The 17,494-nt window shown below is 34.4% G+C and overlaps 1 protein-coding gene across 1 annotated transcript in view; it reads left to right on the forward strand.

Annotated features, from left to right (window-relative positions):
* The window catches only part of LOC128546166 (IgGFc-binding protein-like), a 67,790-nt gene that overhangs the window by 45,715 nt on the left and 4,581 nt on the right, over positions 1-17,494 (forward strand). The window contains exons 2-3 of the mRNA XM_053524793.1: positions 12,247-13,425; positions 15,979-16,075. Of these exons, the coding sequence (XP_053380768.1) occupies positions 12,247-13,425; positions 15,979-16,028 (1,229 nt within the window). The 3' untranslated portion in view covers positions 16,029-16,075. The remainder of the gene's footprint in view (positions 1-12,246; positions 13,426-15,978; positions 16,076-17,494) is intronic.

The following is a 17,494-nucleotide window of genomic DNA, read 5'->3' on the forward strand; positions in this document are numbered from 1 at the left end:
TAATACAAACTGTCTAAGCAGCTTTTATAAGTTTAATAGTAAAATCAAAATAAAATGTTAGCTGGTAGTAACATGACATCTTAAGTTGAAACAGTTAGACAGAATACAGTCTAGTATGTACATTGTTATGATTGCATTTGCGACTCCGGTAACAATCGAGGTTATATCCTAGATTAAGAAGAACTTGCGTTACAACTTGTACTCTTTAAACATGCCTTAGTGGAACAGTCAAATGATTCTAAAAGAAAGTATTGTAGAAATAGAATAAGCCAAAATGTGGATAGAGGAATATAACTGGTAAAATTTATTAATTTACAATTACCAGTGGAAACATCCTCTTCAGTTGATATAAGCATATTGCAATATCTTTGAGATGTTTAACAATGGGTGTTTAATTCTATTCAAAACAAAGGTTATTCATTGTTCTATGACAGATTGTTTCTACTTGAACTTTTGCAGATACTCAACTTAGGTAATTACCTAAATTCTAGTTATAACATCCTGATCATCTCGAGCGGGCACCTGGGTAGAACCACCAACCTTCCGTAAGCCAGCCGGCTTCCTCACATGAAGAATTCAAGTCTCGAGTGAGGCTCTAATCCAATCGATGAGGGGCAAGTGATGTGAAGTCGGCGACCTTAAACACTCGGCCATAGCGACCCATTTTCATGTAATGTCTGTAGTAAATCAGTCCGGTCAGATATCACACGTTTCTTAAATGACAACAAAGCTATCTACAAAATGATAGCATAATAGCTTTTGGTCTAGTAAAGCAATTTAGAAACAAATGTTAAAATATTATATAACTAATACCTCTTATAAAAATGCAACCCGTAAGTTGCAAAGTTGATATAACAAGTGACCGCAATACAGAGGTTCCCTACCGGTGATTTTTATTTTTTACTTAAGAAATAATAAATATGTGCCTATATTTTATCAGTTAATAAAATATGGGCAGGAGTTCGGATGCGTAATAATTAAATCACGAGTGCGTAGCACGAGTGATTTAATATTCGCATCCGAACGACTGCCCATATTTTATTTACTGATAAAATTATTGGAACATATTTATTATTTCGATTCTAACCACGTAAATTCTTCGCATTTTATAGTAGTCGCAACTTGACCACGATGGTTGACCTTAGGCTGATTATTCATATCGATTATTTCATTATGGAAATCAAGGGTGCTTAGGGTAGCCGTGTATATTTATACTGTATTAGTTTGTATACATTGCAGTTTCAAGGTATATGTACTTACATTTGATCAGTTAAAATTTCCAATACCATGAATACACTAATTTATATTTACATAAATTTATATTTCCTTTTTCTCGTGCAGCTCGTGTTTTTACTCACACTCCTTTTCAATAATAGGTTGTGCCTCATTATGTATTATAATGCAAAGGTCAACCATCGGGGTCAAGTTGCGTCCACTATACACGATATAATTCGGCTGGCCATATGCTATTATAAAAACCTCCCCACGAATGAAATGCGTTGCATAAAACGAAATTTTCCGATATTCAGCAAATTTTAATTAAAGTATTAAATAGTTACTGCTGTAACAATGTTATTTTCAATAACATCTTAGGTCGTATATAGAAATCAGAAGTAAATACTTCATTCAAAGTTTATATACATCTATGCAGTTTCTAAAAATAGTGCACGTCACCTACATGATGGCACTGAAACATACACGCCAGAACATTGCGGCGGCATATAAACACGTAAACACTTGAGTCTGGAAGATTGGAACATGAATGATAATTTATTTACTGTCAAAGTAGAATCTAGTTGACATTTGTGGTGCCTACAACGCAGAAATAGTGAACTACACACACGACCAGACATAGAGGCACTGGGGTTGAAGTTGAAACTTACCGTGCTGAAACATTTTCTTACGGTAAAACTATAAACAAATATATTCATCAGTTAAAAATTGTTTGTTTCAGAAAATTTGATGTACTTTTTAGTACTAGTGCATATAGCACTGAAAAAAAATAATGTTTAGTCGGTATATAAGAGAAGCAGAGTAGAATCTCACAGTCGTGTTACAATCACAGGTGGTAGTAACGTACCTAGGATACAGTATGGGTCCATGAGCCATATGCCCTTAAATTTACTACAATTATAATGTTTTCTTAGGATAAAAATGACAAAAAGCCATTTTGAAAAAAAAAATTGCTCCTGTGACAATGAGCCATGAGAAAGGTGATCAAGAACAGATTGACATGTGCATTGCTTCCAGGTCCGTATTGTTTTTTTTTCCAAAACAATAATTCCTTATCAATGGTTGGCCACCTTTTCGGCAAAAGATTAATCTTTCAGAAAAACCTTACTTCAAAATCCAGTTCCAAACCGTTTACGCATCACGAGCGAGCAACGGCATACGAAACGATAGTGATTTCTCCACCCGAATAAACCCCACACATTTTTCGCATCGAAGTCTCCCCCATAAAACACAAAGTAAGAAACTTTGTGCAATAAATCGGTAAACAATTTAGATATCAGCTAATGTATTTTGAGACTTTTATGCAGTCTATTAATTGACAGTTTGGTTTTTATACCAGTTAGGAAATAGATCAATCTGACTTAAGTACTTGATCTTCTAAACGAAGATCTGAGAACGACCCATTCACATACGTCTTCTGTATATTTTGGATTTCCAGTATAGCTATTTTTATTTTAACCAATCAGACGACTTGTTCTAAAAGTCAGAGAGTAAGAAAATGTGCGTACATTCCAGGATTCGAACCCGCGACCCCTCGCTTACAAAGCAAGCGGGCTACCGACTGAGCTAATCGGCTATCTGACACATTACGACATAAGAATTGTAAATATCAAAAGTCAAAGCTACAGGTAGATTTGCAAAATGTTGTAAGCTAAGCCCTGGTTGGCTAGCGAAAGGGTTGTCAGAACGAGGCTATGAATAGGTCGTTCTCAGATCCTATGCGTAGCGTAATAGGATATGTACTTTAGTCAGATTGGAAATAGATCTGCTAATCTACTCACTTCCTATTTGATTAAATGTGAAAAAAATAAATAAAAAAAACAAACAAAGAAGGTAAACATAGTGCATTTCTTATACCTGTCAATTTACTGATATATACATTGAATTCCGGAAAAGGACTGCATAAAGGGGCCACACTTACGGACAGTTCAGTGCCTTTAAACGAAGTTTTCAGCAATTGTTTCTTTTTAAGTCTTTACAAATCGCATTTATATTTAAAGGGGACAACTTCTTGAGAATATTTTAAGTATCCAGTCTTACGGGACACTACGGTAGAAAATGTAATGGACAGGTAAATTGTTGGTAAAGATATTTTTGTGTTTACCAAATATGTCTGTGTTTTGATGAAAAACTCCTAAACCTTAACCGCATTATAGTCGATCAGCAGAAAATCTAACTTTTTGAAACTGAAACTGAAACTGGTTTATTTGCTTAAACGCCTATTTCTACATTTAAAACATATTCAATGGCGTTGTACAATACAAGTTGAAATAAAATATTAAATATAAAATAGTTCAAATAAGATTAATTAAAACGAATTAAAATAGCAATTATTAATTTAAAGTTAATGATATAATACTATATTTTAAAATATTACTAACATATAATTATCACAGACAAACATTAAATTTCTATCACTGTCACTAGCATCACTGTTTTAAAACTCAGTCAAAACTTAGAATAATGCAGAGTAGTCTCTGAAGAAATGCGTTTTCAACTTTTTCTTAAAGCAGTCAATTGAAGAACTTTGTCTGATGTTCAGCGGTAAATTGTTCCACAACTTTGGCCCTATAGTACTAAAGCTTCTATCACTAAAAGTTTTTCGCTTGTTGAAAGGGACGGTGTAACAGTCAAGTGATGACTCCGAGGATCTGAGGGAGCGCTGGGGGATTTTCGGTGTTAAGAGTTCAATCAAATATGCAGGCGCATTTCCAACATGGCAATTGAACATGTACGTCAAGATCTTAAAGTTTATTCTGGCTTTGATCGGCAGCCAGTGCAAATCGTAGAGTGCCTACTTAGAACTGCCTCTTCTTCTACGATTCAGAACTAACTTCGCACACATATTTTGAATGCGTTGCAGTTTTGCGATGTCACAATCAGAAATACCGTATAAAATAACATTACAGTAGTCTAAATGCGAAATAACCAGCGATAGCACTAAGGTTTCAGTTGCATCCTGAGTCAAATATTTGCGAATGTTTTTGATTCGGAAAAAGTTCAACATTGCCGTTCTACACTTTATTTTTATATGCTCTTTGAAAGTTAAAGTTTCGTCCAAATAGGCCCCCAAATATCTGATGTTACTCTGTCTCTTGATTTTATCACCACAAATATCTATCTCATGAATGTTTAACTTATTCAACTGAGGGGCGCTTCCAAAGGCAATATGTTCAGTTTTTGAGGAATTCATTTTTAGTTTGTTACTGTTCATCCACCCATTTGAATCTGTAGCAAACTCCTCCAGTTCACCAGTGGATTTAGCCTCGATGGATGGTTCGGGCTTAACTTTTTATCCCGTAGTTTTATATGTACAGATAAAGAATTTAATATGTATTCTAATTATAGCGTTCCAAGACGGAATATCACTTTTTATTGCAAATATAATTATTGTCTCATAGTTTCTAGATCTATAGATCTTAAGAATGGCCGAGAGCAATGCTGTGTTTTATTATCGTATGTATTGTGGTTGTTTTGTGCTTACATGAGATTAAATAAACAAAAACATATTCATGAAGCTGTTGTTTCATATTTACTAGTTTTCTAGCCGAAAAAGTACATGTTTTTAAGCGGTTTTTAAATTAGTATAGATTTTTCTTCGTTATCGGCAATACTTTAACACCCTTGTGTAGTTCCATCAATTCTTACGGAATTAAAGTTCCTTGATGTAAAAGCCTGGTTTTCTCGCAGTCGCTTAAGTGAACAAATATGCGAGCTTTGAAATAAATAGAAGTGCCATAAACTGATTTTCTTTACAGTCGATTTCAGATGACTCGAGGATTGAAATTCCATATTTAAGCAGAATTTCGAAATTGTATCGAATCTGGGACTAGTTCGAAATCGAAACTCAAATTTTCATTGTTGACTTTAGGCCAGCACTGAACTTCAAGCCTGGTCGAGAATCTAAATCTACGAAATTGATTTAAATTTCGAGTTGTTAGAAAATCAAAGTTCAAGTGCAAAGGCGGCATATAACAGTAAATAATTAAAAGGAAACACCGAATTCGGAACCGGAACTGAAATACGTGTCAGCCTGACGGCTGAACATGAAATATATCGAGCTACCATGAATTTCCCAAAAGTAGACAATCGCAGAAGTTACATATTGTTCAATACCTTCACGGTTAAATCGTCTTCTTTTTCCCAACGCCGAATTCGAAATAGTAAGCACAAGGGTGGCTCTATTGGGATGGTGGCAGTGCGTTTGGGTTGTTAACTTATAGCAAAAGTTACTATGTATTGAATTGCATCTTTTATGCCACTAAACGGTTTTTAAGGAAGAAACAAGGCGCAGATACCAGGTATCATCAGCGGGAAAATAGTATTCGGCCCTTGCACAGCATTAAGAAAATAAATAGATGTGTTCCATATGACCCAATTGCCTCTCACTCCTGTCACAGTACATGGTTTCATAACTCCATGAGTTTCTTTAAGACATATGCAGTACAAACTTTTAAGCACTTCATGTATATTTTACACTAAGTGAATGACCATAGCTCTGACCTAGGTGAGTGAAATCCCAGAGAACACCAGGTGCACAACTTCACATGCAATATATTAATTATCTACTGTTTTATGACTATGGCAGGTACATTTTGATATACATGGGACACAAACTTTTATGTTTGACTATGTCACTGACCATCACTGATCTTGCAAAAGGAAATAAAAAAAACTGAGGTGCACAAAATCACATGTTGGATAATATTCTAACATGGTTTCATGACATTAGGTGAAATATTTTTAAATATATGAAACACAAACTTTTAAGCAATCTATGTGTATATTTCACACAGTAAGCTAAAAACCATAATTCTAGTCTGGCTGTGTAAAATCCAAACAGAACACCAGGTGCGCAACTTGCTATTTAATAATCCTCTAATGTTACATGACGCTAAGTCAAATATTTTTTGAGACACAAACTTCCTTGCTGAATAATATTCCAATTTATTTCATAACTGCGGGTCAAATACTTTATGAGATATTAGCGACACAAACTTTTCTATCTCTTTATACATATTTTAGAAGTCTGAGTCCATAATTCTGGCTGAGCGATGTTTCTTACAAAACTCTTGGTGTACAACTTCACATGCTGAATGATATTCGTACAATGTTTCATAATCCTGGGCCAAATACTTTTTTAAATACATGCGACACAAACTTAGGCCTCTTTTATGCATGGACTTTAACTCTGGTCCGGCTGTGTTAAATTAAAATATCAAGTGCACAACTACCCGTACCGAATGATAATCCCGTGAGGTTGATGACCCTGGGTAAAATATTTTTTTGAACATGGATGACATATATTCGGACTGATGGACGACCAGACGGACGGGTAGACAGATAGGCGATCAAGGACAACTCTAAGTGCCCCCCCCCCCCCCCCCCACACACACACATACCTCCAAAATGATTGGGGTGCCTTAAAGTCATGAATGAACAATACGTGAATTGCCTTCTTTATACATGATTTTCTGCCTCAAAACAAGCTCAGATCCAATGAAAAAGCAGTTTTATGCAAGAATGTTTCTCTTTATGAAATCTATGCCAAGTATGGAACTAGGTAAACTGGCGTTAGAAACTAGGTCACAAATCGTTGTTTACACTATTACCTTTACTTCTGATACCTAGTCAGAATGTTTTTAATTGCTTTCAAGCTTAAAACTGAATTATCTGGAGACAAAACTATGCGAAAATGTACACTTACGGCCATTTCTAACCAGACACTTTTTAAATTCCGTTTTCTTGAATATGGTTCAATGTATTAGTTTTAAACTATTTTTATGTATCTGTCATTCCCCCTTTAACTTTATTAATGGGTCATTGTTTATTGATCTAGTTTTGAGACATCATGTAAGTATATTCTATTGTCCTACCACAATACTGATTAACAGGGTGTAACGATTATTTCAAAAGTCTGTATTGTTCTTTGTTTTCCCAGAATGTTCTTTTTATCTGTCTTATCTGAATATGATAAGGGAGACAATTAAGATATTCTCACTCAAGGAAATATAATTTTGTGTAAATATAAATTAGTGTATTGGAAAGTTTTAATTGATCAAATGAAAGTATATATACTTTGATACTGCACTGTATACAAACTAATTCCATATAAACATACACGGCTACCCTAAACACCCTTGATTTCTATAATGAAATAACCGATATGAATAATCAGCCTAAGGTCAACCATCGCGGTCAAGTTGCGTCTACTATACAAAAGTAGAATGATTCTTTACAAAATTTATAGAAATCGTAGTTAAATTTGTTCGATTAGTGCTTAAATGGTTATTGCACTATATATCATGATTAAGCTTCCGAACATCGACATTCTGTGCCAAACATCACTATTTGTATGTACATAGTCCATTTCAACCTTCAAAATCACCACTTTAGCAATCCTTTTTAGGAATAGGCACTGGCAAATAAATATAGAATGGCAAGTAAAATTCATAAATAAATTGTGTTGATCACTTCATGAATATAGTATTATAACTATGCGCTGAACATCATTGGTTACCTAGTACAAAAACCTGTCTAGGATATATAGGTGCTATATGTTGACATTTTCCCAAAATGAATACATATAAGCCTAACGACTTGCATATGTTAGTTGTCGTAACTGAAAACTGTAGTATGTAAACTACATTTATACTGGGCAACGGCGCCTGTCATTGAAATGCGGCCATGATTAGGAATACAAGCATCATATTGCACTGTGAAAAGAAAGGAAATGAGCTATGGACCGGTTTGATAAATTTATTGGCAAACTGCTTCTTAATGGTGCGTTCTTCATGTTTCCCCAAAAATTCAGTAAGAACCCGGTTCTTATTTCATAATTTTTAACTGACAGGTTTAATTGGGAAGGTCATGATAAGACCACAATCAAGTGATAAAGGCAATTTATTTATCAGACTCATTTATTTGTGGTGTACTTTACAGGAATGCAGTGACATACTGATGTTATGAAGTGTGAAAATATTTAATTAAATATTTCACTATAAGAGCTAGCTGTGGAACAAATGACTCTTTTAATTCTTTGCTCAACATAATCCTTTGAAACAAACTGAAAACAGTCCGCCATTTTGCTAGACATTCACATCTGTTTTAGCTCCAAATTACAGACAAAATAAATGATGTAATTCGCACTCAGCTTACCTCTAAGACACAAATTTGTTTGACAACAGCAATTTCATGGTTAATTAGGAAGGTCAGATTTCTTCACCCCCACATATTTGCCAATAAGTAGGTAAGACGTTCTGATAACCGGGCTTCTTACCTATACATATCGTATTTATAAAGGTAAGTGTTTTGCTACATATAAAATAATTTGTCTGCCAGTAGAATTAGCCACATTCTAAAATAAATCTTCTTAAGGTTCACTGTTACACATATTGTGATTTTTGTATTAACTACTCAAATGTGAATGCGGCAAAAACAGGAACCGATCCCGCTACAGTTAAACCACAGCTTCGAATACCCCGTTTCCTAGCCTAATATGATTCGAATATTGTTTTTAAGAGAATGGGAAGTGATTCTAGTAGTTTAAAGATTTGTTTCGAAAATTGATCTTTTTTATGTAAACTCAATTTCTTCCATTTAGATCAAAAGAATCGACATAAAAGTAAAATATTTTGACCACAACTTACGTTGAATTATCTAGATTCTCATGTATGAGCTACTGAGGTTTTGTTCGACCTTGCAGGTCCTGTACTGGATACAGTGCACGGCAGCATTCAGAAGTGAGTGACGCACAATATATCGTATTTTGTCACACAAATGAATATCATATACTTCTGTCGTCTAAATACTTGCCTACTTGCTGCTAACACCCTTGTCATATGGCTAGTTGCCAGGTTTAAATAAAAAAAACACTGACTAAGCAAAAGCGGGTGGCAAACAAAATTTATCACACTTGTCATAGCTTTATCAGGTCAGGTTGTGAATTTTACACGGAAAGAGTGGTAAAGACACGTTTCAACCTTTTTAAGTATGATTTCTACCAATCAAATGAAAAAAGGTGGACTTGCGGGTGGACTTGGAGTCCGTGTTTCATAGCATATTTGCCGTTTATCCAAACTCTTCTGTACAGTCCGAGGGAGGAAATATATCAAACACCTTGCTTTCTGGGATCGAGTAATTATTGAAACACTTCACATTCAAAGGGTTACTTCTTATAGATATCCAATGCGCATCTTTCGATAAAATAGTTTATTTTAGATACTTAATCTAATTGTCGAAATCTTCATCTGACTAAATTAGATTTCTTATAAATTTTTAAAGGTTCATTCACAATTAAATATTTTGTGTAAGAGTCATATGTTAAAAAAAGACCTTGACGTTTTAAGTGGTAGTATTCAAACAGTGCCAGGTCAGTAGGTATAGCGCAGATCTACGGATCGCGGGTTCATGAATTCGATCCCCGGGCGGGCCGTATGTTCTCCGTGGCAATTTTATAAAAAAAAAAAACAACACTGTGTTAAAAAGAGTCAAATATTGCAATCAATCCTCTTATGCGGTTCATAAACGAATAAATCAGCCTTCTATAACATGTTCAAGAAATTAGTTTGTCTGTAGATTAAATGCATACCACTGACCACTTATGTTGATTTGTTTTTTTGTTGTTTTTTTTTTTTTTTTTTTGTATTTCTTTTATATAGATATAAAAAAGAAATAAGGACAAATATCAAATCAAATATCAATATGGAATGCCATTGAAAAAGATTTGACATAGAAATAACCTAAACTAAATGAAATATTTAAATCCGGATCTATGCAGAGTAGCTTAGAGTAGTGGTTACATTAATTCATATTTTCAGATACGGTAATATTTCCGTATCATGGATTAAAAAGGGTTATGGAAAATTGTTTAAAATTATTAAAATCTCTGCTTTATATTTCAGAGGTCATGACCTTTGACCTGAATTTATTCAAATATAAGGCCAGCACGGGTACAATATTAAAGTTTGTGTTTGGAATTTAGTAACCCACATTATGCTGCTCGGAAGAACTCTTACTTAATCCTTATATAAGGAGTGCTATTTCACCCTTCCGGCCTCTTTAGTAGGCCTATCAGGAAATCCAACCGAACATGTTTGCGTTTAGTCAATAAATTCACAAAATCGTTTGGCAGTAACTTATTTTGTTAGTTCTGGCGAATGTTCTGTATTAAAAAGGAACTAAGTAAGAAATAATATATATTTAATTTTTGATTTGTCGTTGAATAAAATCATTGTTTGGAGTTCAGATGCGAAGGAATTATATCACGAGGGGGCAATAAAAATACGCATCTGTACGACAAACAATGATTTTATCCAAGAGCAAATCACTAAATGAGATATATTATTTCGATTCTAACACGTTACAAAGAATTTTTAAGTACATCCTTGACAACATCCATCAAATATTTGCCTGTTTTCCGTTGGTTTATTTTCCAGCGCGCCGCTATGCCGTTTGACGCCATGACGTAATAATTGTGACGTCAGAAAAATGAATTGTTTTAGAAATAATATATCTCATCCAGTGATTTGTCGTTGAATAAATCATTGTTTGGAGTTCAGATTCGAAGGAATTATAATCACGAGTGATATAATAATACGCATCTGAACGACAAACAATGATTTATTCAAGAGCAAATCACTTAATGAGATATATTATTTCGATTCTAACACGTTACCAAGGATTTTCAAGTACATCCTTGATGACATTTATTAAATATTTGCCAGTTTTCAATCGGTTTCTTTTCCAGCGCGCCGCTATGCCGTTTGACGCCATGACGTAATAATTGTGACGTCAGTACAGTGATTTGTTGTATAATAATTCACTGTTTTCTGCCTTCTTCGTTTAATAGGAAAATGAATCGGATCGTGTTAGAATGTATAATAACAAACAATTTTCAGTCCTCTTTGTTTAATAGGAAAATGAATCGGGTCGTGTTACAATGGATATTTAATCTTAGCACCTTCTACCCGAACGTAAAATGAAAACATATCTGGCATCAACAAACTAAACATAACCCGTGTGTAAATAGATAACACTAATTTTTCGTTGCTACATCATATTAACATCCGTTTTGGCACGTGGAAATGTTCCATATAGGCTAACGTCATGCACAGTGAAGTTTAGAAGCAAAGTTGAAAGGAACACTTGATTTTAAGAGCGTGCAACTTACTTTTTTGACCAATCAGAGTGAGTCATTTTTTTAAAAATGTGGCTTCTTATTCCTGAAGACCAATGTGACTGTAGAAACAACTTTCGAAGTACGGCGCTACAAACTGAAAAGTGTCGACTGAATGCGCATGCGTACCAATGACTGTCCCTTCATCGTATGTCAAAGAAAGCCGTGACGTTTTTCTTACTTCAAGGTGTCAGTCAAAGGTAGACACGACTGACTGCAATTCTGACTGGTCAAACGTAGATTTCACACTAAGTCAGATAGAGTCCAAGAAGAGAATTCTTGGAGAAAAAGAAACCTCGGTCGGTCACTCCCTATCGGTTTCTTTTTCTTCATAAACTCTATCTATAACGTAGAAAGCAATTACATCACATTCTTTTAGAGGAGTAAAGCAAAAAGCACGTAACTATACAGTAAGCCTACGTTCACATGTTATTTTGTTTAACTAAAGGATAGACCTTGTAATTTCTTTAAATCATACTTTCAAAACCGGAAATGTGTCATTTCTTCCATACTTATCTATTTACCGCTCAAACATCGTTGGAACCACCTGGTTTGATAAAGTTAGAGCCAGTATGTTTATGTATGTGTAGAAATGTCTAAATTCGTTTAGAAAACGATATTTTTGTGGCAACTGTATTTTTAAAATTGTTTTACATACGACTTTTAAAGAAGTAATAAAAAGCGAGTTCAAGTACCTACACTCGCATGAAGTAATATTGGTAGAACCAAGCTCTAAACATGATTTATTGTTGAGATTTACAGCATAAACTGACTGTCCTGAAATAAATAATAGAAATGGACATGAAATTCTTACTTTCCGTCTTTTTTTACTACAGGTCACTATGGAACCGAATTTTATCTAGGCGTGATTCCGAATGTAGTGACACCTAACATTACTATAGATATTGCCTCGGAAGCTCAGGGAACTGTGCAGTTGCACGTTCCATTTCTAAATTTGAATCGTTCTGAAAGACTAAATAAAGGATTGACATCACTAACAATCGACCATTCTTTGGTAAAGAAGGGCACTTTCACACAACAACGAGGCATTTGGATAAAAACTTCAACTCTGGTCGCTGTTTATGTCACAAGTTATGTTAATCATTCGCCGGACACATATATGGCATTGCCTACAATATCTTTAGGAAAAACATATATGACTGGATCTTTTCAGCCAGTTGACAGCAGTGAGAAGTCTGAAATAATGATAACTTCTACTTTTGCAAACACAACAATTGACGTTTCTAGTAATGGCCTAGTACATCTCGCCGAATTTGATGTCACTCAAATTGTGGATAGCTCTGACCTTACAGGAACAATAATTTCAGCCACAATGCCAGTTACTGTAATATCTGGCACCTCGTGTGCAAATATTCCTCCAAATATTGCTGACTGTGACTTTATTGTTGAGCAGATGTTTCCGGTCAATGCTTGGACAAACATATATATTGTTCCTCCAATTCCGCCAAGGACAGGTTATTTTGCACGAATCCAAGCTATGGATGAAGTTCAAGTTTTTATCACCAATAGCAGTCAACAACTTTACCGGCACATGCTGCAAAAAACTTTTGAACAGTTTCAGTTTGGATCAGAACCGACGGTTATATATTCGAACGGAACGCTTAACTTCTCTGTGATACAATACGGGGTTGGACCAGGATTTGATCCTCAGGAGGGTGGACCATTTATGACAGTTATTCTGGGTTTAAAAAACTACATTTCTTCATACATATTTGTGATTTCTCCATCTTATTCCAATTTCGAAAACTATCTAACGGTTATAATCAAGGCCTCAAATAAAACTGGAATACTTTTAGATGGACAACCACTACCTTACATGTACAATTACACAGTCAGTAAGCCACTGGATGAGTACGTTGTTTTTGTGTCACATATAAGTACTGGGTTTCATAACCTTACACACATTGACAAATTGGTCAACTTTGGCGCGCTTCTGTATGGTTTCAATTCAGGGAGTGGTTATGGATATCCAGCCGGAATGAAGTATCCCGGTAGTAACTAATTTTTATTCTTTTAATTTCACAGTTCGCGTATACATCCATGATATACACTCAATAAAATTAAAAACTCAACATCCATTAATTTCAAGTATTTCATTCTTACAACTTGTATGCAAATATTGTGATATACATTTATCATTTAAGAAGTAAGTTACCATCTGGATATAAATTACACTGAGCTGTTTAACGTCTTCATGTATACTTTAAACTAGTGTATTTTATATACAAATGGCATATTTCACCGTAAGATACCCTTTTAAGGTCGCGAACAGATTTGTATTAGCTAGATAAAAAATATTTTGTTATCTAGTTAATGTTTACGATTTTTTCCCAATAAGACACGTATCTTAAGACAAATAATAGTACCATGCCAAGAGTACGGAAACGTTTACTGGCCTCGCAATGTCGTGTTGGGTTTACGAAAATATCCACATATTTTCGCGAGAAATCAACATATTACCACAACAATATATTATTTAAATAAATGCATTCATTTTACAAAGTCTAATCAAATGTTCCCAAGATACATGCAAACGTTAATGATATCTCGACATATTATGACGATATAAAACACTCCCTTTTATTTAATAAAGCCAGTTCAAGACTTACCCCGAATATATGTAGCAATTGCTCATAATTTGGGTTTACAGGTCTGGTGAGCATTTTCAGTTGGTGTTGGTGACTGCCACACTATACCAGTCAAACAAATCTTATTACTGGAATTTTTAGTCAGTAGAATAACCGTAATTTTGTTATTATTGCTTGAAGGGGGCACCGACCCTATTTTTACGAGCATGGTTTACCGCCGATATTAGGTTACTGCAGAACAGGAACGACTTCAGTTCAGTACTTTGTTTGCAATTTTTAGGAGCTCGATGAGTTAACAAGTTGTTCAACGAATGAAAAAAATAGTGCAGCTGGTGATGGATCTACTTTATAAAGAACATCATTTTTTACTTAATTTTCTGGACATTCATTTATGAAATCTAAAGAAAAAACAAATGTATATATAACATCTGACATATCTGTGAAAATAAGCCAGCATTATTGAGACTATGGATATTTCACTGTGAGCCTGTTTTGATTTTGTTTTGTCTGCTGCCGTGAATTTCTGTGTTGCTGCTTCCCTGATAGGAGAAAAATGTGCTCTCAGAATAGATTTATGGGTGTATTTGTACTTATTTGCAAGTGGTATGTTATTTGTTCACAAACACACCAGACTGTGGATACAGTTATTCGTTGCTTCGTACTACTAGTATCTATCAACGAGTAGCACGATACGTAGAAATTGCCATAAATCAGAAGAAAAAAACACTTTAATCCTGCTATTACTATAGCAGCTTTACCGAGTCCCTTATTGAAAGGTGAATGATCTGCCGAGTGAAAATTTGTTGTCTAAGTATACAGCATATAAACAGCGAATCCGCATTTTTTACTACTGATACGTTTTTGTTTTGTTTCCATGTTCATTGTTTATTAAATCATCCTATAATCTGACTTGACCAGACCCACACTCCACGCCTATTTACTGAACCTACAATAAACACACCTTTCCTACGCAACTGTTTGAATAGAAATGTATATACTATTAAAGATACATAAAGTCGGAGTAAATCTAGAATCGTCAAAATAAAAATGATGCAATATCTTAATAATATATATTGACTTGTTGTGATAATACTTTGATTTTTCACGTAAATATGTAGGTATGTGCGTTATCCAACATGACATTGCGAGGCCCATAAACGTTTCCATACCAGAGTGCTAAGAACTGACTCAAGTTAAGTTATTTTTTACCTAAAACATTTGTTTCCTACGAAAATCTTATAAATTATATTCTATGGAAGGGGATTCTAGCCACATTTTTGTCAACTAATACACATGTACAACAGTTAAATGTAGAAGTTCATGCTTAAATTGTTTAAAAAGTATACTGATTATATTTACTTCCGTGAAAGCAAAATTATAATATTTACTCAAGAGAAGCTATCCTTTTATAAGAACTTTACACGGGTGAACTTATAAAAGACATAACTGCTATTTCCATTTTTTCGTGACTTTTACTATTATTATAGCTGCCTGACTCTGGTATAAAAATATATGACGCAGTGCAAGCAGGCAGCGTTTTGCAACATTTCAATACCGGACTCGGTAACTAATCGGAAAATTGGTATTTCATATCTTAAAACCCCTCGTGTAATTTATTTATGGGAGGGACTTAATTATCTGCATTTAAAATAACGACGAAAATATAATGTTTGCATGTCATTGAGCTGTTACTACCCGGTAAACCCCATGTAATCATTATCTAACATATACGTAAAACACGTGTGGAATTTTACTCATTCGTTTTTTTTTTCGGAACAACCCTTTAAAGGTAAACAAAATTGACATATGTGGTTTCCGAAAAATAGCGGCAGTATTGGATTTCTCATTGTTCAGATTTCTAATATTGCTTTGAATATGATAGTTTAAAATAGCATACATGCGTAAACATAGTATATGTTACAATCGGTGATCAAATAACATTTCTTCTTTTCCTCACAGGTGATGTGGCACCATCAAAAACAAGAAATGTTATCAATGTAACGAGATGACGAGCCTTGAAGTATGCGATGTTGTTCATTCTTGTTCTACTAACGAGGTACGTTATAAAGTTAACTGTTGTAATAGTTCAATAAGGCATGCTAGGTACTAAAATAAAATACTCGGAGGACACTCCGCCTGATCAAAAACAATCACAGTTTAATAGTTGCCAATAGTAGTTGAGTATGTCACCCTAGACCACATTTTTCCTTCTTTTTCTATACAAAACCGCCATCTTGGAATGGGTGGAGTGAAATTTTGAGAGGATCGATTCTCACGCAGAAGACATCAGCAGCAATCTTAAACTGGTACCATATGAAAGGTCAGATCATTTCTTTCTTCTTTAAACAGGGTATTTTCTTCTTTTCTGGGCATTTAATCAACATATAAAAACAATACTAAACTGTTCCTTATTCTATTTGTTTTTGTGTAAATGCCAGTCTATTTCAAAATACAATAAAATATTGATACATTCTCAGTATCCTTACGGTTAAGATATACATCCATCTCTCACCATGTTATCAAACACAATCCTTTGTTTTTTTATTTAACCCATTGTTAGAAGTCTAGCTTGATCACGGTCTCTGTACATTTTTTTGAGTATCGGTCACCATTACGACTTGGTTCGATAAACAAGTAACAATACCTTAAGAATTTTAAAGTTTGAAGTTTGACATTTGGTTTTTATAATTCTGAGCAATACCTTTTATTTTTAGTGACTTTATTTACCAGCCTCACTGATATACATAGCTCTTTTAACAGCTAGCTACAGGTGTTTTGATATGATTTCCTTGTATTTCACCTAAATCGTCCAGATTCCTGCTTTTAATATTGGTAACGGCATTCAACGCGTGAGGTCCTAGTGTTTTCAAAAGGTATAATTTATGTTAAGCTTGATCCTTTGTATTAGTCACTATGACCACATTGGTTTTTTCAGAGGTTCTACAAATTTATTCCTATGTTTCTAACGAACCTCTTAGACTACCATTTCATTAGACACAAAGGTTACTGCCGTTGTGAAAATTTGATTTTATTTTTAATTTCTGACCCATTATGCCCAGAATCAGTTGACCAAACGTTTAGCCAAAGTACACATTTTCAGAGTTTTCTATATATTATGGTAGTCAAGTTGGATCCTTTTTTCACAATTCTGCGTTATGTACATTCGTTTTGTTCTTCAGTTTTACACCATTTTGGCCAACCACATTTTTCCTGTTTGATTTTAAGAAATGTGTTTACATATTCAGTGATAAGACCCACATTTTAACAACCTTTCAGAAAGTTTATTGTAAAGACTGTTTTACAGACGGAGACAATGGGGATGCTCTTCCTAAATGGACCATATTGGGAAACTTTGAGGAGGTCAGCCCTACATTTGAGATAACAACGTCTAAGAATATCAACATCTGACCGACAACATTTCCTTCTGAAAATCAAACGATATATGTTTGTTGGCTTTGTACCAATCCATAAAAAA

The sequence above is a fragment of the Mercenaria mercenaria genome, chromosome 2 (assembly GCF_021730395.1).
Source record: "Mercenaria mercenaria strain notata chromosome 2, MADL_Memer_1, whole genome shotgun sequence".
Lineage (NCBI taxonomy): Eukaryota > Metazoa > Mollusca > Bivalvia > Venerida > Veneridae > Mercenaria > Mercenaria mercenaria.